Here is a 26,453-nt window from a genome sequence, read left to right as displayed (position 1 = left end):
AAGGAGCTATGTACCAAAACTAGGATTTGGGAGTTCAGTGAAGTAATTTATGCTCAAAGAATTTACACAGTTTAAACTCATTATACTAAGCTGAGATCCCATGCCCTGCAATGACCCGCTTTTGATTAGGGTACAATGGTTAGCTTGTAAAATTGGCTACTGCGTAATTGTAAGGAAACACAATAGCTGGTTTTATAAGATTTCCAGAATACACGCTGGTACTTTGGCTCCAAACCAGGTCAGTTAAGAAAGACAGTCAATTTGGTGTGAGAAGTTTGTGCATTACAACTTCCAATGTTAACGTGAAATGCCTAATTTGCTGTCTAGGAAGCCCATTGTCAGTTATACACCGTAACAAAAAAGTTGAACAGCACTGTATATTGAAGAAAGTGTTTGAACCAGCAAACTGAAACGAGCTACTTGTGCTTATCCGAACCACAGTGCCTTGGTTTAAGCTCATCTAGCCATAGAAACCAAGAAGAGATCTGGTAAAAGATCACGACAGCAGAATGGTAAGGCACCCTCTCTACAGGCAGTCCCTGGGTTACGAACATCGACTCATGTGCAACTCGTAGTTATGAACTAACCCCCCTAAGGCTTACTCAAGGTAAATATAATGGTTCGTAATAACAAACAGGCACTAGTTTGTGGCATGCATCAAAGCATTATTATTATTACTATATTATTATGTTATGGATGTTTTAGTGTATCTGGAAGTGTTCCTTTAATGCACAGAAAGGTATACTATCTACTACATACTAATGGAAGTTAGATATGAATTGGACCTACCTGTTCTGACTTATATACAAATTTGACTTAAAGACAGATTTAGGAACAGAACTCGTTCATAATCTGGAGACTGCCTGTATATGATCAAATGCATACATTTTAAAATTACGGAAGTCTTTGAAATTGAAGCATAAAGAATATTATTCATGATAGCAGTAGGGCTTTTACCAAATAGTCACTAACTTCCAGGTGAGGTAAGAGTCTCACAGGGAGAAGAGGTGAGGCTAACCTTATAGCACAGTTTGTACTCAAAGTTCATATGTGAAACATTTTAAGGAGGATTTTATTGACTAATTGTTGTTGCTGTTAGCTGCTGTTGAGTTGATCCATAACTCACAGCGACCCCATGCACAACAAGGTTGAAATGTTGTGCTCCACAGGCTTTTCAATGGCTGACATCTTCCAGAAGTATTATCACCAGGCCTTTCTTCCATAGTTCTAGGTGGGTCTGAACTGCCAACATTTTGGAAAGCAGCCACGTGCAAATTGTTTGTGACACCCAGGGACCAACTGACTAATTACATATCAACTAAAAACAAGCCTTTGTAAGAATTTTCAATGTGATTACAAACTACTGAAATTTAGAAAGGAACATGTCTGATTTTGTATTTTACTCATCTAATTATGGTCCCAAAAATCAAGTTCTCAGAACAAAAACCATGTCATAGATAAACTATGCCTGCCCTATGTCCAGTTTCCTTCTCTGGGTCTCTTTCCCAATAATGTTTCCATTTCCTGTGTGTGGGAAACCATTCTCCAATTATTTATACAATCACATGTATTTTCTATTTCTTTCCCTATGTAAATTAAAATACTAAGCCTGAACTTTCATCATAGGATAGAACTTTCCTGAACCTCTTAAAATAAATAGTGATGGAAGTAGGGGAAAAGGTTGGTGGGGAGGAGGGGTGAGGCAATAATTTCTTTCCTGAAACTCTGAAATTAAACCATGTGGACAAGGTTTTAGAGTTATCACATAGCAGCCTGTATCACAAAGTCACCATTTCCAAGCTTGGGGAAAATCACAGTGATATGCATTGAGGAGCTTCTCTTTGTAACGATGTGAACAGTGAATAAGGTATGTCCATTTAGAATAGGCATAACTTCTTAGACTGGGGTCGTTATGAATCTATAGAACTACCTAACTCAGTTATTTATAGATTTGTACAATCAAAGCCATCACTCTTTGTACAAAATACACACACACACACAAATTCTTTTCAGATCAAGCTATTCTCTCCAATTTTACGGTTATTTCCATGGTAGCAAAATATTATGGACAAGTGACTGTATAGTAAGATGCTTACATGACTATGCGAATTTGTGCAACCCAATTCCTGCCCTTCAAGCCTCCAATCTACTGGATCAAACTGTACAATCAAGTTGTTGCATTGGGGGTTGCGGTGAATTAATACCAACAATGTTGGATTCCTTGGCGAAATGGTTCTGGTCTTAGTTGGACTATCTATGAAAGGGGCACATAGGCACACTGTCCTTCACATATTAAAGATGCTCCCAAGTTGTTGCTAGTGGAGCCCCATAGAGAAAGACATATTTCCTTCATTAATTTCCATTAAATCTTCAGAGTGGCATTTAGCACTAGTTCCAAGTCACTGCCTTTGAGCTTCCCCTCCTCCTTTATACCGTCCTTTAGAGTTAACTTATTCAGAATTTCTATATAAACATTTACTTTTACTTGGCGCGCTACATTAAAGTGACCCTGTGGTAAATTGTTCTGAGAAATTCAAGAGCTATTTTGAGGCATATCCTCCAGTTTATCAATGAAATTGGTAGATTCAGATTCTTACAGGCTAAGCTTTCTTAAAATGAGGTCACATTCGTTTATGTAGCAAATTGCGTTTATTTGCCATTGCTGGCATTTTCCCTAAAATACTAAATAATATTTCATATGCCAATTCTGTGTTTCCTGATGAACATATTCCCTTGTAGAGGCAAAGCAAAAATGCTATAATAAGCCCATACCCACATATACAGAGCAAAAAAAAAAAAAAAAAATTTAATTTGGTTGAACACCTTTCCAGTGTTTAAAAACCTTCTTAAACTGGAATAATAAAATAATGGAAAGGTAAAGCTAGAAGGGACTGGGTCTCAGACAGGCCAGTTTTGCTTTCTCTGACACACAGCTTGATGAAGTTTCTCAAGACTCCTTGAATTTGTCCAAATCGTGTGAGTGAGCAGAAAAGATCTATGTTGTTTCTAGGCCTGGCCCTTGAGTGATCCTGGGGCACCTCCACATTCTCTCCTTTAGCTTATTATTGGCTGGATACAATGTACCTAGTTGAGGACTTTGAGATCCAGATGACTCAGAGGTCTAGAAGAGGGATGCACCACCAAAGAGAAGAAGCCGAGATCCCTGAATCACCATGTGAAATGTTACCATCTGAAAAACAGCATTAAGCCACTGAGATTTGGTGGTGGTTTGTTATATCATGTAGCCTGACCCAAATGATAAAGTTTCTTACAGATCACCTAGTCTACAGATAAGCAACTAGAAGCTCACTAAAGGAAGACAACTTGTTCATCGTCATATAACCAGTACGTATATTGAGTCTAAACCAAAAGAACCAAACCCATTGCTGTCGAGTTGGTTCTGACTCATAGCAACCCTACAGGACAGAGAAGAACTGCCCCGTATGGTTTCCAAGGAGCACCTGGTGGATGTGAACTGCAGACGTCTCAGTTAGCAGCTGTAGCTCTTAGCCACTACACCACCAGGGTTTACATATTGAGTCTAGAACTGAGATTTTCTCGCTCTTCACTCACTGCTCTTTTTTTGGGCAGAATGCTACCTTTTTTTTCACATATGATGCTCACATTTTGTACTATCAAGATGGAAGGGTGGTTAATAGCCTCAAAGAAAAACGTAAGCTGTATAATCTGGAATATAAATATGCTTCATTAGCACCAGGCAGACTTGGGGACCATTTATGAATGCCAGCAAAATACGGTGACACAGATTGGTCACCATATGCTCTGTGCTTAAAGACCTTAATCTTAACAGTAGGAAATATAAGTGGAATTACCACAGGACTAAAAGCTTAGCATCTTACAGAATTTTCTTTAATCAGAAAGTTTCTCAATGATATGAAAACTAAATCCTTTAAATCCCAATTCATCGACAGAAAGGAGTCTTCCGGGGTCCCCCCATCCTCAGAGCGTTGTCAGCAACACCACATGTTGGTCTTCTAATTTATCATCACGTGGTACTTCAACTTCTCCCTCCCCCAACCTGGCATCTAATTTGTTTCATATTTCTGAACGCTTGGCTGCTGTTCCCTTCACTCAAAGCTGTCTCTCTTTTGGCATCCCAAGATGTTGGGTTTAAATGGTGAGCAAATAGATGCCTCAACTCTGATCAAACTTTAGTCCTCGAGATCTGCCTTCTGAGCAGTCCGCACTGCAGTGTAAGCAGACTCCTTGGCCATATGTCATCTTTTCTGCTGTCTGCCCCCTTTTGGGGAACTTCGTGGGAAAAGCACTATTAAAGATGTTTATCCGGGGATTTAGTCATTTGTTTTTAATTTTAATTTAATTTTCACCAACTTAGCTCATTTACAAGAGCTTTAGTCATACCACCCACTGACTCTATCCTGTACCAGTTGAGTCTGGCTTTGGGATTAGAGGGCTAAGCAAAGAAGCATTACACATGCCCAAAGATGACCTGTGAGACATTAGACTGGCCCAGCCCCAAACAGAGAAAGAGTTACTGCAGTGAAACATTCAGGATTATTCTAACAAGTCCCAGAAGACCAAATGCTTGAACAATACACAGGATAAAATTATCTTTTAAGGAAGTCCTAACATATCCACCAGCAAGTATTTGCAGGATAAATGAGAAATGTGAGCAAGAATGTAAGTTAAAAAGCATTGCTTCTCTCATCTGCACTCTCAGTCCTTCTACATAATGTATATTTGTCTACCTATAGGAAGTAATAAGAAGGTGTTATATTTGGAAAATGTGATATAGTCACACCTCAAAGAGATTTATTTTGTTACTAAGAAGACTTCCAACTTTTCACAAGGACAGAATAGTCTGGAAAGAAATTTAAATGCTATTTTGTACATTTGAAATGATGGTGGAGATTTCACAAACTTACTCTTTTAAACGTGGGGCAAGGGACAAATGAAGAACAGTGATGTGTATAGCAGACTGAAAAGCACGTACCTAAGCGGGAAGAAATTCTCCTGGAGCTGGCCCATGACCATAAGGTTATTTAATAAATAGGTGGATTTACGAGCAAATAGAAGCACAAATATTAGGGTAGAAGACAGGCTAAATTGCCAAAGTACAGTGGTTTTGCCATCTTATTTGTTCTCATGTTAATAGGATGTCTTTCCTGAAATATTTAGGCAACACAGTGGGGTTGTGATGAGATATGACAAGTAAGAAAATTCAGGTTAAGAAGATTAGAGTGAATGTTATTCTCAGAAGAGCTTTATCTACAGGCCAGAACGCCTGAAAGAGACCAGTTTGTTTTAGAAGAATTATGTTGTCTTATTTGTAGCAGACTGTTTAGCGGACGATTGTACTAGAGTTTGTCCAGAAGACCAGAAGGTTGACTTGATATTATATCATTTGATTTTTTTCCCTAATTCTGTAATCTTAGGCATTATACTACTCAGACAACTAGTTCCTTCATCTGTAAGGCAAAAAGATAACCCAAACACCCAGGGATGATGGGAAGATTAAAAATTAAATACGGTAATGTAAATAAATGACCTTGCTCGGAATACACACTTAATATTAGCATCTTTTCTTCTATATCATCAGTACACGTGGTACTAAATATTCAGTTGACAAAAGAAATTAAAACCTGATGACATTCATTTTAATTCTTTTTACTGAATCTTATTTGAAACATGTCCTTGGTGTGGTCAATGGAAGATTTTCTCCAAACATGAAACTCCTCTCTGAGCAAACGGAGTATTCTAACACATTTAGGGTCCATAACTCATTCAAGTTACATACCTGACCAGGTGATGGATTTTTAGTTCTGTGAGTGAATGAATTTTCTTTTATTCCCTCCCCTTAAGCCAGTACGAGTTGGGTTTATGCCACTTGTAATTAAAAGAATTCTAACGAAACAGAGTTTTATTAGATGGTACATAGGGCCTCTTCCAGTTTTAATATTTTATTATTCTGTGGGTGCCAAGCCATTAACGTATATGAATGAATTAAATTCCAATAAACATTCATCAAGCACATACTTTGTACCAGTAACTGTACTAGGAAAAGGATTACAAAGATGAATAAATATAGTTATTGCCCCATATACTCATATGTATACAGCTGAGTTCTCCCTTCGTGACTTGGTTGAATACTTATTATTCCTTTTTTTAAACTTTCTCATCGACATATGGTGTACACAAAGACAAATGCACAAATCAAAAGTGTACAGCTTGATGAATTATCACAAACTTCATGTTTTTTACTTTTATATTTGGTGTTGTCATTAGGTGCTGTCAAGTCGATTCTGATTCACAGCGACCCTATGTACAACAGAATGAAACATTGCCCAGTCCTGCCCCATTCTCACAATCTTTGTTATGCTTGAACCCACTGTTGCAGCCACTGTTTCAATCCATCTCATCGAGGGTCTTCTTCTTTTTCGCTGAATTTACCAAGCATGATGTCCTTCTCCAGGGACTGACCCATCCTGATAACATGTCCAAAGTATGTGAGACGTTGTCTCGCCACCCTTGCTTCTAAGAAGCATTCTGGTTGTATTTCTTCCAAGACAGATTTGTTCATTCTTTTAGCATTCCATGGTGTCCTGAATATTCTTCGCGAACACCGTAATTCAAAAGCATCAACTCTTCTTCGATTTTCCTTATTCTATGCCCAGCTTTCACAGGCATATGAGGTGACTGAAAACACCATGACTTGGGTCAGGCACACCTTAGTCTTCAAGGTGACATCTTTGTTTTTCAACACTTTAAAGGGATCTTTTGCAGCATATTTGCCCAGTGCAATGCATCTTTTGATTTCTTGGCTGCTGCTTTTTTTGCTTCCATGGGCATTAATTGTGGATTCAAGTAAAATGAAATCCTTAACAACTTCAATCTTTTCTCCGTTTGTCAAGATGTTGCTTATTGGTTCAGTTGTGAGGATTTTTGTTTTCTTCATGTTGAGGTGCAACCCATACTGAAGGCTGTGGTCTTTGATCTTCATCAATGAGTGTTTCAAGTCCTCATATTTGGTATATGATACTTATTTCCCCATGTTTCCTATGAATGCTCCGTTAACCTACAATGTAGTTGGCATTCAGTGCTCATAAGATTGAGACAGATGAGAACTTACAACTTGGCTTTGATGGATAAACTTACACTAAATTTCAATTGGGTTTTGGAGTCATGCAGTTTGGGGTTGAAATTCCAGTTTTTGACCTCACTTGCTCACTTGTTAAGTGACTATAGACCAGTTATTTACATCTCTCAGTCTTAACTAGTCTTCTTATCTAGAGCATGAGCTGGTATGACTGATCTCCAAAGCTGTCATGAGAATAAAATAATGTTTGTAAAGTGCTTGGAGCCCTGGTGGCACAGTGGTTAAAACCTCAGCTCCTGACCAAAAGGTTGGTAGTTCAAATCCACCGGCTTCTCCTTGGAAGCTCTATGGGCCAGTTCTACTCTGTTGTGTAAGGTCCGTATGGAATCGACTTGAGGGCAATGGGTTTGGTTTTTTGGTTTTGTAAAGTGCTTAGAGTAGCTACTATGCAATCAGCAGCGTCAAATCTTCTTTTAATAGAGCCTGCATGGTAAAAAAAAAAATTTTTTTTTTTTTTTTTTTTTTACCATGAGTGTGGGACTTTGTTACCGCAGCTGACAGGAGGACCCTAGAGAGGGGAAGCACTGCATTTCTAAGGCTTAACCAATCTTCTCGAATGCAGTGTGGAATGGAGAATCCCAGGAACCCCTCAGAGTAACAGGGGAAGGGTAGAGGATTCCTGGTGGATGTAGCTGTAGGTAGCTTTTCATTCTCAAGGAATAAACATAAATTAGGCCCTGCCTGTTTGTGTGCATATGCAAATTTAATACTTCTTATTTCAGGCTGAACATCTGCTGTTCCCTGCAGGATGGAAGCAGCCAGGAAAGTAGGGAAAGAAAGACTTTTTTGTCTTGTTTATGGAACTTCAGGTGGCCTTTTTATCCTCTGCCTTTCCCAACCCAACTAATCTGCCCCCGACAAGGGACTTAAAACTTTAACTGCTCACTGTTTGGCTTGCAAACACAAGCTGAAAAATCCAGATACCACGGAAGTGTGACTGATATCGTTGCAGGGTATGCCTCATGCTATACGATTGACAAAAGGCTAACCAGGAAAGAATCCAGAGGAGTTAAACAGGAGTCCTAACTGGGTGTTTTAAAGTGGTTTTTGTGGTGTGTGTATTGACTATTTTATTAATTTTACCTTTACATATGTTTAAATCTGATTTGGTTTCTATGAAAATGTTGCTGAGATGTGAGTGCATAGAAACCTACAGTGATTCGATTACATACAGGAGACCCACAGTCGTATAATCACTGGCTTTGCTCTGTTTTTCAGCAACCATCTCTGGCCACCCACCCCTTTTCTGGATCCTGTCTCTTATCTCAACCCTTCAGCCCACAGGGTTGCCATGGAAACCACCTCGCTACTACAGTGTGGTTATCCTCCATCCTTGCGTACCCCCTTCCATCCCACAAACAATAACAGAAGAAACTGTGCGGGTGGGCACTTGACTTAAGCTGAATCACTCAGAGTCCTTCTATAAGAATCTAGAATCACCTAGAGAGAGTCCAGATGAGTCTGCTGCCCATTTGAATTGAGGAGCTGGTGTCTGTGGTCATTTTCTGCCATTTGGACAAGAAAAGCAAGATGGCAAGATTATGGAAGGAGAGGCGAATGGAGAGGAAATGCAAAGAAAAGGAAAAGAAATGGGAGTTCTAACAGAGTTTGAGAACTTGATTGTAAGAGTTTGTGACCCCAATACCACCCAGCATGTTTTCTCCTTTTTCACAACGGGCAACTGAGAGCTTAACATAACTAAGGCCATGATAAACCTATAAGTTGTTCTTCCTCTGCCTGCCTCCTTCACATACCTCTGTTAATGACTTTGTTCTTTGTTTTAAAACTGATGCAAATAACCTTTTGTTCTGTCCAGACTACCTGTGGCACACAACCCCCACAGGAAAGTTGGAGCCCAGGTATCAGATATGTATATCTTTAGCCTGATAAAAAAATGTCTGGCAGGGGACTACAAAGACACTTATAACCCTTGTAAGATTCTATATAAGCTCTAAAGTAAAATTGCTCTTTGGGACTCCACAGAGACAGCCTGCGCTGCTGCTGGGTCCCTGGTAAGGTATAAAAAAACTCCTTAATAAACTTTCTCACTCTTTCTGACTTGGAGTATGTTTCATTGGCTCCGCTGCTCCAGGGCACGGACCCTAATCGGGTAACAAGTTCCTGAGATCTAGGTGCTTTGTTTGCTTATTGCATCCCATTAAAAAAAAAAAAAAAAAAAATTAGGTACTGAGAATCCTCATAATAAACCCTCCTTGCCTTTTATATTTGAGTTGGGATTCTATTGCTTACATTTGTTATCCTCAGTCTGAACTACCCTAACCGTTATCAGGATGCCCAGGGGTATCCTTTGGCTCTACCCTAAAATAAGAATTTAAGAAAAGAATAAGTCTGTAGTTTGAGAAGGGGGTAAGAGTTACCTTTCTTTTGTTTTACAACTTTTAGGTGCATAAAACCTACACCTTTCTGAGGGAAGGGACTAAGTGAGAGAAACAGAACCTCAAGGCTAAGGGGGAACAGAAATTTAAGAGTCCAGTGGAATTCAGTCTTTATTGAGATCCTCGTTAAGAGGGAAATGATGGGAAAGGACTGATAATAATGAAGGGGAATGAAGCAGTGAGCTTAGGCAATCGCCAAGAAGTAAAGAGGGTACTGAGGGTCATTTTGGTACAGAGGCAGTAGGATTGTCAATAAGTGCAAGAAATCCAACAGCAATCTTTATTTGCTAGACATCATGAACACAGATTCTATGCTAGGTTCTGGGTACACTAACTGAAACATGACCTCTTCCTTTGAGGCACTGTATTTGCCAAATCACTTCTAAATCCACCGGAAGACACCTGTTTGAGCAAAGTTTCCAAAGATAAGAGATACGCCAGATCCAAGTAAAATTTCCAAGCTATGATTTACTGAGCTTTCCCCATCATATCTGACATTATCTTAGGCACCATAAAAATTATGGTAGGTAAAAGAGTTCACTACAAGATATTTGAGGGAAGTATTTTTGCTTTATCGGGAAGAGCACTTTAAAATACAGAACTGATGCACAAAAACACCTTCTGGGCCCAGAATGACTGAGAAAGCTGACCTGATAAAATGACCTGTGAGTACCTCAATATGCAATTTTCTAAGAACAATTATCTCAAGAAGGTGCAGTATTGTGTCCTCTTATTACACAAGACTGGCTAGCAGATACACACCTACGCACAGGCTACTCTTGAAGAGCTAGGTATCTGGGATGTCAGATATGATTTTTTAAATTATTACCGTTCAGTAAATCATGTTCAAGAAAATTGCTTCCAAGCAGCCCAATCTTGTTTCAGACTGAAATGGGGACTAAATTTAAAGCAAGTCCCTCCTTTGGAAATAGCTCCCTTTTCAGTACATTCTTGAATTATATTGTAATATAGTCACATTAAGAAGCCCTGGTGGCACAGTGGTCAAAGCAATCAACTGCTAACCAAAAGGCTGGTGGTTCGAAACCACCAGCAGCTCCACAGAGAAAGATGTGGCAATCTGCTTCTGCAGAGATTTACAGCCTTGGAAACCCTATGGGGTTACTATGAGTTGGAACTGACTTGATGGCAGTGGGTTTGGCTTTCGGATAGTCATGCTGGAGCCAAGCAATGTTGGCAAATCAAAGACTCCTCGTGAAACAGTTACTCAAGCTTGTTTTATTTATGTAAGGAAGCATGGGACTGAGCCTCATGGCTATGGTACAGCTTAATTATGTAAGAAATTGACCAGTGCCAAATGGTCCAAGTGGACACAACTCAATAGTGCCCAGCGATTAGATGCTTTCCCAATGCTACTGGCATCTGAGATAGAGGCTGCCTTCTGAAAACATGAAATGGGAAGTAAAAATTCACCTTTCTGTGTTAAAGACAGGGGCTCCAGACATAGGCAGAAATACACATTCATATTCCGATAACACTAAGTTTAATACTGATTAGGGAACGTGAAAAATACTTGACCAGGTTCCATCACGTGTATTATAAGCCCTATACCTCACAGCTTACCATAAAGTGCAACAGACCTATGTATTACACTTTGATGAAGTATTTTATAACCATAGGTAAGCTACTGGACCGTGGTGTTTTCCACATGAAAGTTCCACGTGTAGCCCAAAAGATTTGTAGTCTCATGCCCCTGGCAATAAAAGTGAAGTGAATAACATTTCAGAATGATTTAATGGTTAACAGTACTGCTTCTCTACTTTGGATATTAGTGTTGTAATAGTTCACCTATACCCAAAACAAAAAACCCAATGCCATGGAGTCGATTCCGACTCTACCTATAGCTATAGAAAATGGGTAAGTTAGCTTAGATTTGAAGGAGATTCTTTTCATCTTAACACTACTTACTATAAAACCACTAGGAAGAATTACGCTACCCGTATTTCAAATTCTATTATTCAGATTCAATTCCTCTTACGGCTTTAGAAAACCTCTTGTCTTGAACTTAGGGGAAGTAAAAAATAGCTGTTCTTCAATTTAGCTGTTCTTTCAAATCCGACTACTGACACTCTTTTTGGCTTTGTTAGTTCTAAGGGATATTATTTGGAGCGCCTGGAGGATTTGAACTGCCAACCCTTTGGTTAGCAGCTGTAGCACTTAAACAATATTCCACCAGGGTTTCCAAATTACCTTAGCTTTTCAAAAATTTTAGACTCCTTTTACTAGCCATATACGTAACTTTCTTTAAGTCTTCCTTCATTTGCTCAAAATTTCACATAGGTTCTAGGTCCCAAAGTAAGCTTCTTGACATTCTTTCATCTACTTATTTAATATATATTAAATGTTGACTTTGAACTAGGCTCTGACCTCAGCACTAGGGTTGTAGAACAAGACAAAGCCCCCTCATAAAGCAGACATTTTGGTAGTGGATACTGACCATGAATAAGAAAAAACGCTTATTATGATACTTCAGACTCTGCTAAATGCTGTGAAAAAAAATAAACAGACGTGTGAGAGAGGATAACTGGGAAAAGCAAACTCCAGAAAGGTGGTCAGGGAAGGCCAAGAGAAAAGTAGTATTGCAGGAAGACAGAAAAGTAAATGTAAAAGCCCTGAGGCGGAGGAAGGCAATGGCCTGGCACGTGCCAGGAAGGGAAAGCAGGCCAGTTTGTTGGTGTGTAATACAGCGAGATGGCGTTGGATAGCCTTGCACTAATACCACTTCGGTTTAATTATATTTATATCTAAGAGTTTCAATCCTCAAATTGTGTTCTTCTGCAAGATTGTCTTAGCTATTCTTTTCCCCTGGTATTTCAATTTATATTTAGCTTGTAAAAGTAAGTACTGCTTTGTTTTGCATGTATTTGACTTTATGTAGACAGTAATGTTTTGTATCTTACTGTTCATTAAATGCTATGTTTAAAGATCTATCTATAGAGTTATGTGCAGATCTTCTCCATTTCTACTCACTGCTGCATAGAAGTCCATGGTGTGAATGCACCATATTTTACTGAACCCACTCTCCCAGTGATGGGTACCCAGGCTGCTTCCAACTCCCGCCTACCACAAAGAGCTACAATGAACATCCCCATATAACTACCTTTGTGGATCTGTGTGAAAATATTTTGATATATATCTAAGAGTAGAACTGATGGGTCATAGGCTATGTGTATACATAAGTGGACTAAGCAGTGCTAGACTGCTCTGCAAGATGGGTACAAGAGACTCTATTCCCCACCAATAATTTCATAAGGATTCTTATACACTTTTATTAACCCACTTCCTAATGTTTGTTATCTAAGAGTTAAAAAAGTTAATTCACTGTTATTTTAATTTACATTTTCGTATTCTACTGTTCTGAGCATGTTTTCATGTGCCTGTTACCTTTTTGGGCTTCCTTATCTATGGAACTGTCTGTTCATATCTTTGCCCATTTTTTTCTATTGATGATGCTACTTTCTACTTGTTGACCAATCCTTTGTGGTTTTAGATATTACAAACACATCCTCCTGTTATGTCCTCTATTACCTTTATGCATACCACTAGTATGGAACTTTTACATTCAGTTATGATTGGCTTTATACATGCTGACTTAATGCATACAACTACTCTGGAACTTCTGTACTGAGTTATGGCTATATATGTATCTGTCTCCCTTGAGGGTCGGACACTGCAGTATTCAATTTTGTAACTGTAGTATTTAAGCATGGCGATTGGTATGTAGAGAGAGTATGTGCTGAAGGGGGAAGGCTTTGGGGTATTATGATGAACGCTGAGGTTTTGAGCTGCCGTGAGTCAGTGGTGTAAACCACCCAAGTACCACCTAATGTGTCAAAAGTGAAGAGAAGTTGCTGAAAGCAGCTGCCTTCTCAGGCCCCCTTGTCTCTGCTTTAGGGATCCTCTCTGAACTTTGGTAATAATCTCTTATACCACTGGAGAGAGGAGTCCAGTGAGCACCACCTGGAGGCCTCTGGCCTTCAGGAAACTGGGGAAATATTGTTTTCCTTCACTAAAGAGGTGGGGAGACTGAAGAAGAAAGTTTTATTTTTTAATGCTGAGCAGGTTATATAAAAATAATGGAAAATTGATGAAAAAAATGAGGTGATCAACACCTTTAAAAAAATGAATATGGTTCATCACTTACAAACCCTCCATTGAGGGAAAATTGGAGAGTTTATCATCTTTATTTTGACAATGGTTGACATTCGCTGCTCCACAACAATCATAACAGCAAATCAGTGCGTATCATGTATGAAGGAAACCCTGGTGGCATAGTGGTTAAGAGCTATGGCTGCCAACCAAAAGGTTGGCAGTTCGAATCCACCAGGAGCTCCTCAGAAACCCTACAGGGCAGTTCTACGCTGTTCTATAGGGTCACTATGAGTCAGAATCGACTTGATGGCAGTGGATTTTGGTATCACGTATGAGGCACATACGATACGTAGCCATGTCAGTATCTGATTTTCAAGGTATAGTATTATTTTTGAAAAGAGGTATTTTAGATACTGTTAATTATATTTATTCATCGTAAATTAAAAATTTTTATGTTAAGGCAAACTGAATTTTATACCTAACATACCACCAGATGAGTTTGTGCTAAAATCAATTTTATAGAGCTTAACATGAGAAAAGTGAAGCAAATTTCTCATAATCTGCCTAGATGGAAATTGCTAAATTAATCCATGTCATTACTGGGGCCACTCTGGAGATATAAATAAGGACGAATATAAAAAACACACTGAGTACATAAAATGCATAATTAGTGTGAGGTCAAAACAGTGCTAGCTAGCCTTTTCACAGACGTACAAAAATATTTTGTGCATTTTAATTAATTTTCCTATGAGAATTGGATAAGCTGTCATTCTAAATTTATATGATTTAATACAGTTTTAGGAGTCATAATCCTATTGCTACATGTACATTTCTTCTAAATTTTGACTATTTCTTAAAATGCTGCATTGGGCTTAACTGTACCTCAAAACGTGTTGACTCTTGTCTCCTCTTTACCTGGATATTCTGGTAACTCTCTTTGTCACCCAAGAGTTTATAAGCTTCTTAGGGTGACATCTAGAAGGCAAAATTATAAAGGCACAAAATTATAAAGGCAACCAAAGAGAGAGTTAAAATAGGTATGAGAAATAATGGGAAATTTGAGGATGAAGGAAAAGCATAAAAGAGAAAACAGAGAGGTGAGAGCAATGGCTGAACAATACGCCTGAGTGGCAGCAACATTTTTAAGCATCAGGATGCAAAAATTAGCTAACTGATGTTTACATTTCCATTATGCAAACATGCCTTCTTCTACACTGTTATGTATTAAATCATGTCCCCCTAAAGTGTATACTGAAATCCTAGACCTTATGCCTGTGGATATAATCCTGTTTGAAAGTAGGGGTTTCTTCATTATGTTAACAAGCTCATTCAAGCAGGGTGGGTTCCAAATCCAATCACTTTGGAGTTATAAAAGGGGTGGATTAGAACATGCACATGCATGGGAAAGACAGATACTATGTGACAATCGTCAAGGATCCAAGGAATGCCCAGCCCTCCCTACAGGGAAAAAGTCAGCACAGCTGAGACCCTTATTTAGACTTCTAGCCTCCCCAGCTGTAAGAAAATAATATCTGCTTTCTAAAGCCACCTACTGTGGTATTTCTGTTACAGCAGCATTAGGTAACTGAGGCAACCACTCAACTCTCTGGTTTACCAGCCTTCCACAAAGGTTTCAAACTACAACAAAACCCTGTGTGATTGGCTATTTTTGTTTGTAGATGTGAGAAAATTAAGGAAAGGGGCTGGGTTGCACATCTGATCTGTTAACAGAGCAGAGAATAGGAATACATAGCCTTATTCACACATCAGAATATAAGCTACCCTCAAATCATTGTATGCTTAGGTAAGGCATGAGGTTTTCCAAATGGTTTGCGATTGGCTGCTAACTCAAAGTTGGGCAGTTCAAACCCACACAGTGGGTCTGCAGAAGAAACCCTGGTAAACTGCTCCCATAAGTGTTACAGCCAAGAAAATCCCATGGAGCAGTTCTATTTGGGGTCAGGGGTCGATGCAACAGCTGCGAGCAACAACAACAACATGGAACTGTAGGGAAGAGTTGTCCAATAACACCCACTCTTTAGGAGGCACAGCATTCCTGGATTGTGGATTTATACATAAATAAGAGTTTTGAGCGATGAAAGACCAGGAAATACAAAACAATGAAAGCCTCTCGGAAGTAAGCTTCAGTACCCATTTGCTCTTTAAGAAGTGACACTTGTGATTCTAGTCAAAATGAAGTAGCTTACACTGAGCTAAACCCTGGGTCAAAAATAATTATAGAGAGGGTCAAAATACATAAAATAACTGAAAAATCAAGTCAGGTAAGACTTGAAGGGCTGTGATCCCTGAGAAAAGGGAAGTGTACAATGGGAGCACCATATCTACCCAGGTATTTTCCCGAGGGCATCTGCTGTTTTACGGTGAGGTAAAATAGAGTCCAAACAAAAAGGAGCAGTCTTACTGCCTCAGGAGACAGAAGATGGAGGTCAGGTCCTGCCAAAGCATCTGGGACTTCAGGATTAGAACCCCAGAGTAAAGGTCACAGGATAGATGTTCCCCTGGAGACATTAGCCAACTTCTAACTTAAGTATGGTGACTCCGTGTGCGTCAGTGTAGAATTATGCTCCATACAGTTTTCAATGGCTGATTTTTCAGAAGCAGTTCACCCGGCCTTTCTTCCAAGGAGTCTCTGGGTGGACTCAAACCTCCAACCTTTTGGTTAGTAGCTAAAGTTCATTAACTGGTACGCCATCCAGGGAAACATGGGGTTACCATGAGTCGACAGTGACTCGATGGCAACTGTTTTTTTTTTTTTTTAACTTGAGTATGCACAGAGTAGCGCGCCAAAGAAGAAAACAGCAGCTAGGAGGCTGTGCTGCAGAGACTATGAGAACAGTCCCATAAGTGATTCAGATATTGGAGTTATCCTATAAGACTTTTTAAATCACTATAACCAATGTTCCAGAAATTAGAAAAAAGGATAATTTTTTAAATCAAGATAAGTTTCTTTAAAAAACAGTCAAATAAAAAGAAAGTAAGGATTGAGATCCAAGTATTTTCCACTTATCTATGCTGAAGAATATTGGCTACTTTTCTCTCTTTCCTCATTTCTTCTTCCCTTGTTGGTTGCTTTTACCCTCTAACTCACCTTCACCCTTCAAAAACATTTGTCACTTTATGCTGTAATGAAGAGTACAAAAGGTACCTATAGTTTAAAAAGTCAATCTATTGAATGGGAAGGCATGAAAAGTGTTCTTCAAGAAGAGGCAACACATTTAATAGAAAGAGGAAAGATACTAAAATCAGATACCCGTGTTTAAACACTGCCCCTGCTGCCTACACATTCGGGAGATCACATGCAAGTTATTCAGGCACTCTGAATCTCAGTTTTCTCTTCTACAGAAATAACTTGACACCATAAAGAATTGAGAAGCCCCGAGAGTATGGCCCCCAGATACCCTCTTAACTCAGTATGGAAGTCACTCCTGAGGTTCACCCTTCAGCCAAAGATTAGACATGCCCATAAAAGAAACAATAATATAAGTAGCTCAACCATGTATACAAGACTAAATGGGCACACCAGCCCAGGGGCAAGGACCGGAAGGCAGACAGGTACAAGAAAGCTGAAAGAATGGAAATGGGGAACCCAAGGTCAAGAAGGGGTGAGTGTTGACATGTCACAAGGTTGACAACCAATGTCACAAAACAATATATGTATTAATGGTTTAAGGAAAAACTAATTTGCTCTGTAAACCTTCACCTAAAGCACACAAAAAAAGAAAAAATATCCTCGCTCCTGAACTAGAGACTATTCTGAAGTTTTGTTTTTAAATTAACATAAAGCATCTTTGACACTGTAAAGCAGGAATAAAATGAAAACAAATACCCACTTTTTCAGGAAAAAAAATTATTTTAAGCACTTAATGAAACGTTTTATAAAGGCAGAGAGCTTAGCATATAATAGGTACCCAGTAAGTATTGATATGTCCTCTGTTCTTTGCCATCACCAAGGGAGAGAAACATACATGCACAGCTGGTAATCTTAAACTTCAGGATGGGATACCATTTATATATTGACTGTCATTCAACATCCCCAACAAAAATGAAGGAATGCACAATCTGCATTTTCTTTCTAGATTTTTAATACTAAGGACTTACAAAATGGCTGTATACTATGGGTACAATCAATAGCTTCTTAAACTCCTAGGGAAAAAAAAAATTGAATGTTGTAAATATCTGGGACAAATATCAAGACAGTTAGACCAAGGCTTTGGTTGTTAAACAATGCTATGCATGCCCTGGCTTGCCTTTCAACAATCACTCCTATTAAATCATTTGTCTCTCTGACACATCTAATGAAGTCACACTCATGATCAGCTTAATGACAGGATGCAGCACAGTACATATTTTGACAGGAAAGCTGTTTGTATAAGCTGAGACATGCAGCAAATGTATAATTTCATAAAACGTTCATTACGCTTTCAGTGTGACAATTCTTGGCTTGACTCCTTTTATGCATATTTAGGCATTTTAAGACATCTAAACAGTGCAATAGACTGTTTCGGGTACTGGTTATGAAAAAAGAGTATTCTGAAGCAAATCCATGCCAAGCAAGAGGAGTAATAAACAATTATAAACCCTGAATGATATACTCTATCTGGAAATCTTTAAATCCTCGAGCAATCACACATTTCTAGCTAAATGTTATATATATCACTAAAATTGATTCTAGATATAAGCAAATAAAAATAAAGAAAGAAACTGAGTTAAGTTATCCAGATAAATAATACTTTCCTGGAACGTTGATAAGAAACCCCAAAGTGTGGCTTCTAGCTAATTATTTAATTGCTCAACTAGTGGTTGAATAATCCTATCTTATATGTTCAAAGACTTTTTCAAGTGAGGTCAGGACATCTGCCTCTGCTGTTATAAATGATCTCCAGGCCCTGTGTGATTAGGTCTCAGCACTAATTGGAAGCGAGACTTACATCACTCTCGTGACCTTCTCGAAGGTTGTATGTGAGGTCATGCTGAATGTCTTCCACGAATTTGTGAGCATATTCTGGGTAAAGGTCTAGCACTTCAAAGAGTCCTTTGAGGATGATGCACTGCAGATCACAGTAGGTTAAAGCCTTCACGTCTGCATTGGTCTTGATCACTTGGTCCTTAATTGATAGGTTTGCTCCAATTAAATCTCCTTTTCCTAGAAAGAGTGGGGGAAAAAAGGGGAGGGGAGGGAAAAGCTACTTTAAAGAAAAGCAAGTTTAGGACTGGTAACTTCATTTGACTTACAGGTTTCATTACTCTGAGATTACACTGAAAAGAGAGGAACTTTATCTAGGGCAGGGCTTCTCGATTTCAGCAGTATTGAGATTTTGAGCTCAATAATGCTTTGTTGTGGGGGGCTGTCCTGTGCCCTGTAGAATATTTGGCAGCATCTTTGGTCTCTACTCATTAAACGCTATTAGCACCACCCATTCCCCCAAGTTTCAAAAATCAATAATATCTCCAGATTTTGCCAAATGTCTCCTGGTGGGTGAAACTGCCCCCAGTTGAGAACCACTGGTCTAGGGGAGAAAGATTATGAGGCTTAAAGAGTTAGAACTGTAGTACACAAATGGGCTCCAGACAGTCCCTAATGGGATTCAGTAAATGGCTTTTAGACAAACCACTTAACGTTTTTGTCACAATTGCCTTAACGTTCAAGAGAAATAATAATGGATCAGATTTTTCTAAGTATAAAAATGACTGTTTCTGAGGTAAGACCATCAAGATGTGTGTTCATGATTTTCATTCTAGCTCTTTGGACAACAATATAAACCTGAACTTCAGTTTTCTAAAATATCCATGTTCCTTTATCTATCTCTGAATTAGTCTACAAGACAGGAAGGTGATGCGGGTGATTTCCTCTTCCCAGGGTTGAGAGGAAGAAGTTAACTACTGGACATCATGGATACCGATATCTACCGCATAAAACAAAAAACACAGCTCACGGTTCTGATGCTCTGTGGCTGTGTAAAACCCGCCTTTTTCTCTATCAAAATAGAAAGTGAATAGAGAAAAACAATGAGCTTCTCAATTGTGCCACCTCAGGGAGAGATCTACCACTGCTTTATCTGAGTTATCTGGGCCCCGTCCCACACCCAACAAAATCAGAGGGTGATTTGTCTGTCTGCCATACTTCTGCCTACCGTACTTAGGTTGTAACTTACTTGTCTAGGAACTAGTTTGCTTCCTTGAGTTTGCTGACTAGATAATAATTGGAAAACCAAAACACCAAACCCACTGCCACTGAGTCGATTCCGACTCATAGCGACCCTAGAGGACAGAGTAGAACTGCCCTATAGAGTTTCCAAGGAACGCATGGCGGATTCGAACTGCTGACCTTTTGGTTAATAGCCGTAGCACTTAACCACTGTGCCACCAGGGTTTCCAAATAATTGGAAAGTATACTTAAATCTTTGAAGTCTTTAAATGTGTTTGAATCAGGATAAGATAGTAGGAAGGTGAATCTAACCGTGAGCGCTAGCAAAAAGCTGATTTCAGCTTCAGATTTATTTTAGACACAGCCATTAACTTTCCCGATACCCATCTAAGAAATATGAATGAAAATCCACTCAGTACCCAGAGAAACTCAGATTGAAAGCTAGAGTAATATGACCAAGTTCACAGAGGGCACTGACATCAGTTTCAGGACTACAACTCAGGATTTTCTGGGTCTTTGCTTTGTCCTCAAATACTGCCATGCTTGGGATTTAATTTTTAATTTATTGGCCATTTTGCTGTAACTCATAGAGAATCAACGAATGATCAACAAAAAACCTCCTTCAAGCAAACCATATCTTCGGAACGCTAGAGAACAATCATCTGCTGATCCAAATACATTTTTAACTTCGAAATTTTTACTCTTTATCGTGCCCAGGGCTTCTGAAGGCACAGAAATGTGTGTAGCAGGCTTCACTAGTAGTCTATTCTACTGAATTTGACAGCAAAAAGAAACATGCCAAATTAACCATGAATGTATGAGATATTCACAAATATTTATGGCAGATCAAAAAACTGGGGGTTTTATAAAGTATTGAATTGCATCCAGGTATTACTTTCAACTGACTCATAGCGACTCTATAGGACAGAGTAAAACTGCCCCAAGGCTTTATTACTTTCAAATTCATGTTGGATTTAAACCTTGAAATTGAGTTATTTTGGCAGAAGAAAAAACAGACTAAAATCTATGTTTATAGACACTGGTGTTATTGTTAGGTGCCGTTGACTTGGTTCTGACTCGTAAGGACCCTATGTACAACAGAATGAAACATGCCCAGTGCTGTGATGATAAATGGCCACACTGTACAGAAGAGTTCAAATTTGTTTTTTTGCTGTCACTAATACTTCTAGACTTGAAAATTTTGTTTCTTGTATATTTTGTTATAAATCTAAATTGCTGATGAAAAACTCAAAGCTGGGTATTGATGAGAGGTATGAATACAGCCAGAATGCCTTGAATGAAGCACTTTTTCATATTTTGCATATTTGCTGAAAATTTACTGTAATGCAGTATCTTGTAAAATGAGCATTTACTATGTTAAGGAATTGGTGTTTGGAAAAACCTTAGGGGCATCATTCTTTCATACTTAGGGTTGCCACAGTATGGCCTTTCTAGCCACAGTCCTATAACTCCCACAAAATGATTACCTGGGACTACGCAAATTGAGTGAATTGTGGTATGCCACGGGGATTGGTCAGTTCATGGTCCTGCTGGGAGGGCCATGCCTTGAAATTGTATATAAAGGCCGACTGCACAGAGGGAGCAGAGTGCATCATTTGGACAAAGGATCTGGGGCTGGTGGGGTGAGAACCTCCTCGGCTCACAAAAAAGAAATGTAATACTGAGGACAGTGTGAGACGGCGAGAGACAGTGGTGGTGGGCTTGCCGGCCCATGGAGCGAGAGCTGAGTTTCTTCAGGCAGGAGGGTTGCTGGTTGAAGCTAAAAGAGCTGTAACACTTGGCCACGCAGGGCAGAGGCCTGAGTGTGGCCTGTGTGATGTTGCCTTGGAGGATCATGTGTAGGGGTCTTTTTCCAGCAGGGCAGAGCTGGATGCCTCTGGGTAGGAGGCTTGCTAGTAGAGCTAAAAGAGCTGTAACACTTGCTCATGCAGGGCAAGAGAGGCCTGAGTGTGCCGCATGCAAAGGTTGCTCACTTCCTCCCCCTGGGCAGCACAGGCTTGGGTAGCATGGCGGCGAGAGCCCCACCGACCCAGGTAGTGTGGCTGGAGCCAATGGCAGAGGCTTAGGAGCAGAGCCTCAGGAGATCCTGGGCAGGGGTGTTCCCGCTGTTGAGGCAAAGCCCAGTGGGGCCCAGCAGCAGAGAAGAAGCCTTAGGAGCTGTGCAGGCCCCCCAAGCAGTGTGGTGGCAGCCAAAGGCAGCAGTGATGTGAAAACAGCATCTGACATGTGACTTGACCAGGCCTGCCCAGTGACACAAGAATAAACCAAAACGAAACCCATTGCTGTTGAGTCGATTCCAACTCACAGCGACATTACAGGACAGAGAAAAACTTCCCCATAGGGTTTCCAAGGAGCAGTTGGTGGATTCGAACTGCTGACCTTTTGCTTAGCAGCCAAACACTTAACCATTGTGCCGCCAGGACCTCTGACACAAGAGTGGACATGGGTAATCTGGAGAAGGGTAAGCATTTCCCCTTTGAGAATCTGTTGCTATTGTTTATTTTCTATAAATAACAATAATGGCTTTACTTTGCCAACACTGTTTAAGTGTCTCATATGTCTGACTCGATCACAGATGAACATAGTGCCCATGGAACTGTTGATGCCAGGGGGCGAACAAGCCTCATTCCTAGCAGTCTTATGGCTTCCTGGAAGTTTGAGGCACAGCCTGCCTGTGTGTGCAATGCACACAGACAGGACATACAGCCATTTTAGCCTCAATGACACTATGAAAGTGGCATCAAAATCTTGCCCAAACTGGTGCCCTAGAAAGAGTTGGTCTTTTTTGTTCATTCATTGAGTATTTATGGAGCACTGATTATGTGTGCCAGACCCTGTGTCAAGTCCTGGCCAGCAGGCACTGGGGGATAACAAAATGCTTCTCACCCTCAACATCTTGTGGATTTCTAGATTTAGGAACCTAAGCTTCTTAACAACTCCGGATTTTAATATCCTTATGTCTAAGAGGAGAAAGATTTCTATGGTCTCTTGCAGTTTGCATTTTTCAGAATTTTATTATTGATGTTAGCTAATTAGTTTTTATGGGGGGGGAGTAAAGTTGATGGGATGCATCTGTAAACCATGTGGGTTACAGCTATAACTTATGTTTAATTATAATCAGGCAGACTAATGCCATCTGTGAAGAGTACATTTATCAGTGCTTTGTTTTCTTTTAAAACAGCCATGATGAAATGGTGGGTAAAACACAATGACTTCAACATGAAATGAAGGTGTAAAAGGCACACAAATTCTGTCCTTGTAACAAATTCTTTCTCCTAGGACAACTATCTCTCCAGGCATCAGATTATGAAATGTCTTCATACACTCAACAGATAGTGGAGTGGCTTGAATAAGTTTATGACCTGACTGCTATTTGGTGGTGCTTCTTCCCTACAAAACATTATATGTTAATTCATTTCAATGGCAGGAAGTGCACGTATTAAATATCTACAGACCAAACCATGTCCATAAGCCTATATCAAAGTCAGTTCTGATTTGAATCAGTCCTATAAGGCAGTATTGCCATAGGAAAGCAAAATACTCAATCTCAACATAAAGAATGTTAATCACGAAGAGCAAAAATTAATAACTGATTATCTTTGTTTGGGTTTAGTCCTAACAGCATATAGGAGTGATCAGAATGGTCACGTGACAATTTGCACTCAAATTGCTTTAGATATACACAAGTAGAAACAAATATGTGAAATGTTAATCATGGAAATCACAATGTAGGGAGGAATTTGGGGCCAGTAGCAAAGCACAATGGATTAAGTCTTTCACCTATAAGTAGATTTTTAAAAAATAATCAGAAAATCCAATGGAATTATGTATTAAAAAGATGGCAATTACATAAAAGCCAATATATTTAAATCCATTGTGCTCTATAGGGTTGCTATGGATTGGAATTGGCTTGATGGCAAGGGGTTTATTGTGCTCTAATGTCATGGACCACAGCCTTGAGATGGACTGACACAGTGGCTGCAACAATGGGCTCAAGCATAGGAACAATTGTGAGGATGGTGCAGGACCAGGCAGTGTTTTGTTATGTTGTCCATAGTGTCAGTGGCTTGGAAACAACTCAACGGCACCTACCAACAACAACAACGTTATGGATGATGCCTTCATATTTCATTCCTAGAATTGCTGCTAGCTAAAAAAAAAAAAAAAAAAAAAATGTATAACACCCCACTATTATGCAAAAAGCTCCACATTATATCTGTTTACAAAGATGCACTGATTTTGCGTATATGTGTATTAAACTATAATATTCTGGTAAAATGGCTAGGTGCCCTTTTGAAAGCAGACTGTGTCAACAGGCTGGCTATAAAACTTACAGTCATACCAAGGAAACCCATAGAAAAATATTTTCTGTTTTTAAAGCAAATTTATAAATAATTTCATAACAAATTTAGAATCACAAAATGGTAGAACAATTGGCCTCTAACTTCACAAAGTTGAGAAGCAGAGAGAAAGAGTAAATTCTGCTTCCCTTAATAAAAAGACACCAACAGACAGGGCGGGGCAAAGATGGCAAAGCAGTCAGATGATTCCAGGGATCCCTCTTACAACAAAGACCTGAAAAAACTAGTGAATGATTATACTCATGACAAGCTAAGAGCCCTGAACATCAAAGGCAAAGTTATGAAATTGGAGTGAGCAGCAGCAGGAGGAAGAAATGGTTCAGAAGCAGCAAGGAGTTGCTGGACCTGAGTTGGCAGGAACCAGTGCCCCTCAGGCATGATCCCCTAGAGCGAATGAAGCAGGGACAGCAGTAGTGTTTGGGATGCTGTTTCCTCAGGGAGAGAAAGTGAGCCACACAGTCTACTCACACCTGTGGAACCAGAGAAGAACAGTCCTCTAGGCAAATCTAAGTACTTGGGTTTATTTTACCGCACCTCCAGTCCCCAAGCCGCCTTCAGTGGCTGTTGATTTCCCTGGGCCTGAGATAGGTCCTGCTATACACCCTGAGCCATTCTCCCAGCCTTGGAGAAGGAATCAATTAACAATTGTGGAGGAAAAGATAATCTGCCAGCTCCACTAAGCTAGGGAGCTCAGGACAGAAGCAGCTCCTTTCCAGGCACAAATGGTCCACAGACTTTGAATACCTTTCACCCCTGCATTGACCTGTGTGACCCCATTTCATGAGATTAGGCCATTGCTGGCAGGCTACAAGATGTATATGCTCGAGATCTGACTTCAACTGTTACAGCTGTGTGTTTGAAGAGCCAGGTTTTGATGTCCAACACTGCTTTGCCTATTAAACAAGGTCCTCAGCTACCCACATTAGGGGCCTGATGACTGGTGGCTCCACCCATGTCACCTAGCCACCCGCAACAGGGGTCCAAGGATAAGTGGTGCTTCCTAGACCTAATAACCAAAAGCACTGGGTGCCCATTTTCCAGCTTCAGAACCACCCACCTGTGTGCTCTAGAGAACAGGGACATGCTTTCCTCACAGACACATGGGAGACGGCTGTCAGCCCCCTGCCTTGTTCGGAGCATGACTCACTGCTGCAACCAGATACCTGTGCCTACACCAATTACTCCTGCTGCTTTAAGACTGTAGAACAGAGCTTGTACCACACACTTAATAACCAACAACCTGGACACTTGAGCTGAATACATACAAGAAAAGTAAAGGGACTCCTTGGCTCATATACCTGATAACAGCTCTAGCCATCTGGTGATAGGATGTTAGAGCTTCAAAGGTGAAAATAATCAAGTAAGCTCAATCAAGCAGCCTATTCAGGCATATCAAAACAAAACATAGCAAGAAGCTAGGGTACAGCAAGCACAGATAAAATAAATTAATACAATAACTTATAGATGGCTCAGAGACAACAGTCAATATCAAATCACATAAAGAAGCAGACCATGATTGCTTCAACAAACTCTCAAAACAAAGTATCAAGGAATCTTCCAGATGAAGGTGTTCTCCTGGAATTGCCAGAGGTAGAATGCAAAAGATTAATATACAGAGCTCTTCAAGAGATCAGGAAGGAGATCAGACAAAATGCAGAACAAGCCAAGGAAAACATGAATAATGTGGTTGAAGAAATTAAAAAGGTTATTTAAGAACGTAACGAAAAATTTAATAGGCTGCAAGAATCCATAGAGAGACAGCAATCAGAAATTCAGAAGATTAGCAATAAAATTACAGAATTAGACAACTCAATAGAAAGTCAGAGGAGCAGAACTGAGGAGATGGAAGGCAGAATTAGTGAGAATGAAGATAAAACACTTGGCACCAATATATTCTAAGAAAAATCGATAAAAGAATTAAGAAAAATGAAGAAACCCTAAGAAACATATGGGGCTCTACCAAGAGAAATAACCTATAAGTGATTGGAGTACCAGAACAGGGAGGGATAACAGACTCTACAGAGAGAATTGTTGAAGATTTTTTGGCAGAAAACTTCCCTGATATCGTGAAAGATGAGAAGATACCTATCCAAGATGCTATTCAAATGCCACATACGGAAGATCTCAAAAGAAAGTCACCAAGAAATATTATAATCAAACTTGCCAAAACCAAAGATAAAGAGAATTTTAAAAGCAGCTAGGGATAAACGAAAGTCACCTACAAAGGGGAGTCAATAAGAATAAGCTTGGACTACTTGGCA

General features: G+C 39.7%; 1 protein-coding gene across 1 annotated transcript in view; it reads right to left on the bottom strand.

Moving 5' to 3' along the window:
- Positions 1–26,453, bottom strand: part of KCNH8 (potassium voltage-gated channel subfamily H member 8) — a 447,419-nt gene that overhangs the window by 47,680 nt on the left and 373,286 nt on the right. The window contains exon 11 of the mRNA XM_003415733.3: positions 18,594–18,808. Coding sequence (XP_003415781.2) covers positions 18,594–18,808 — 215 coding nt within the window. The remainder of the gene's footprint in view (positions 1–18,593; positions 18,809–26,453) is intronic.

Source organism: Loxodonta africana, chromosome 27 (genome assembly GCF_030014295.1).
Source record: "Loxodonta africana isolate mLoxAfr1 chromosome 27, mLoxAfr1.hap2, whole genome shotgun sequence".
NCBI classification, from domain to species: domain Eukaryota; kingdom Metazoa; phylum Chordata; class Mammalia; order Proboscidea; family Elephantidae; genus Loxodonta; species Loxodonta africana.
This window is presented reverse-complemented; position numbering and strand designations above follow the sequence as displayed.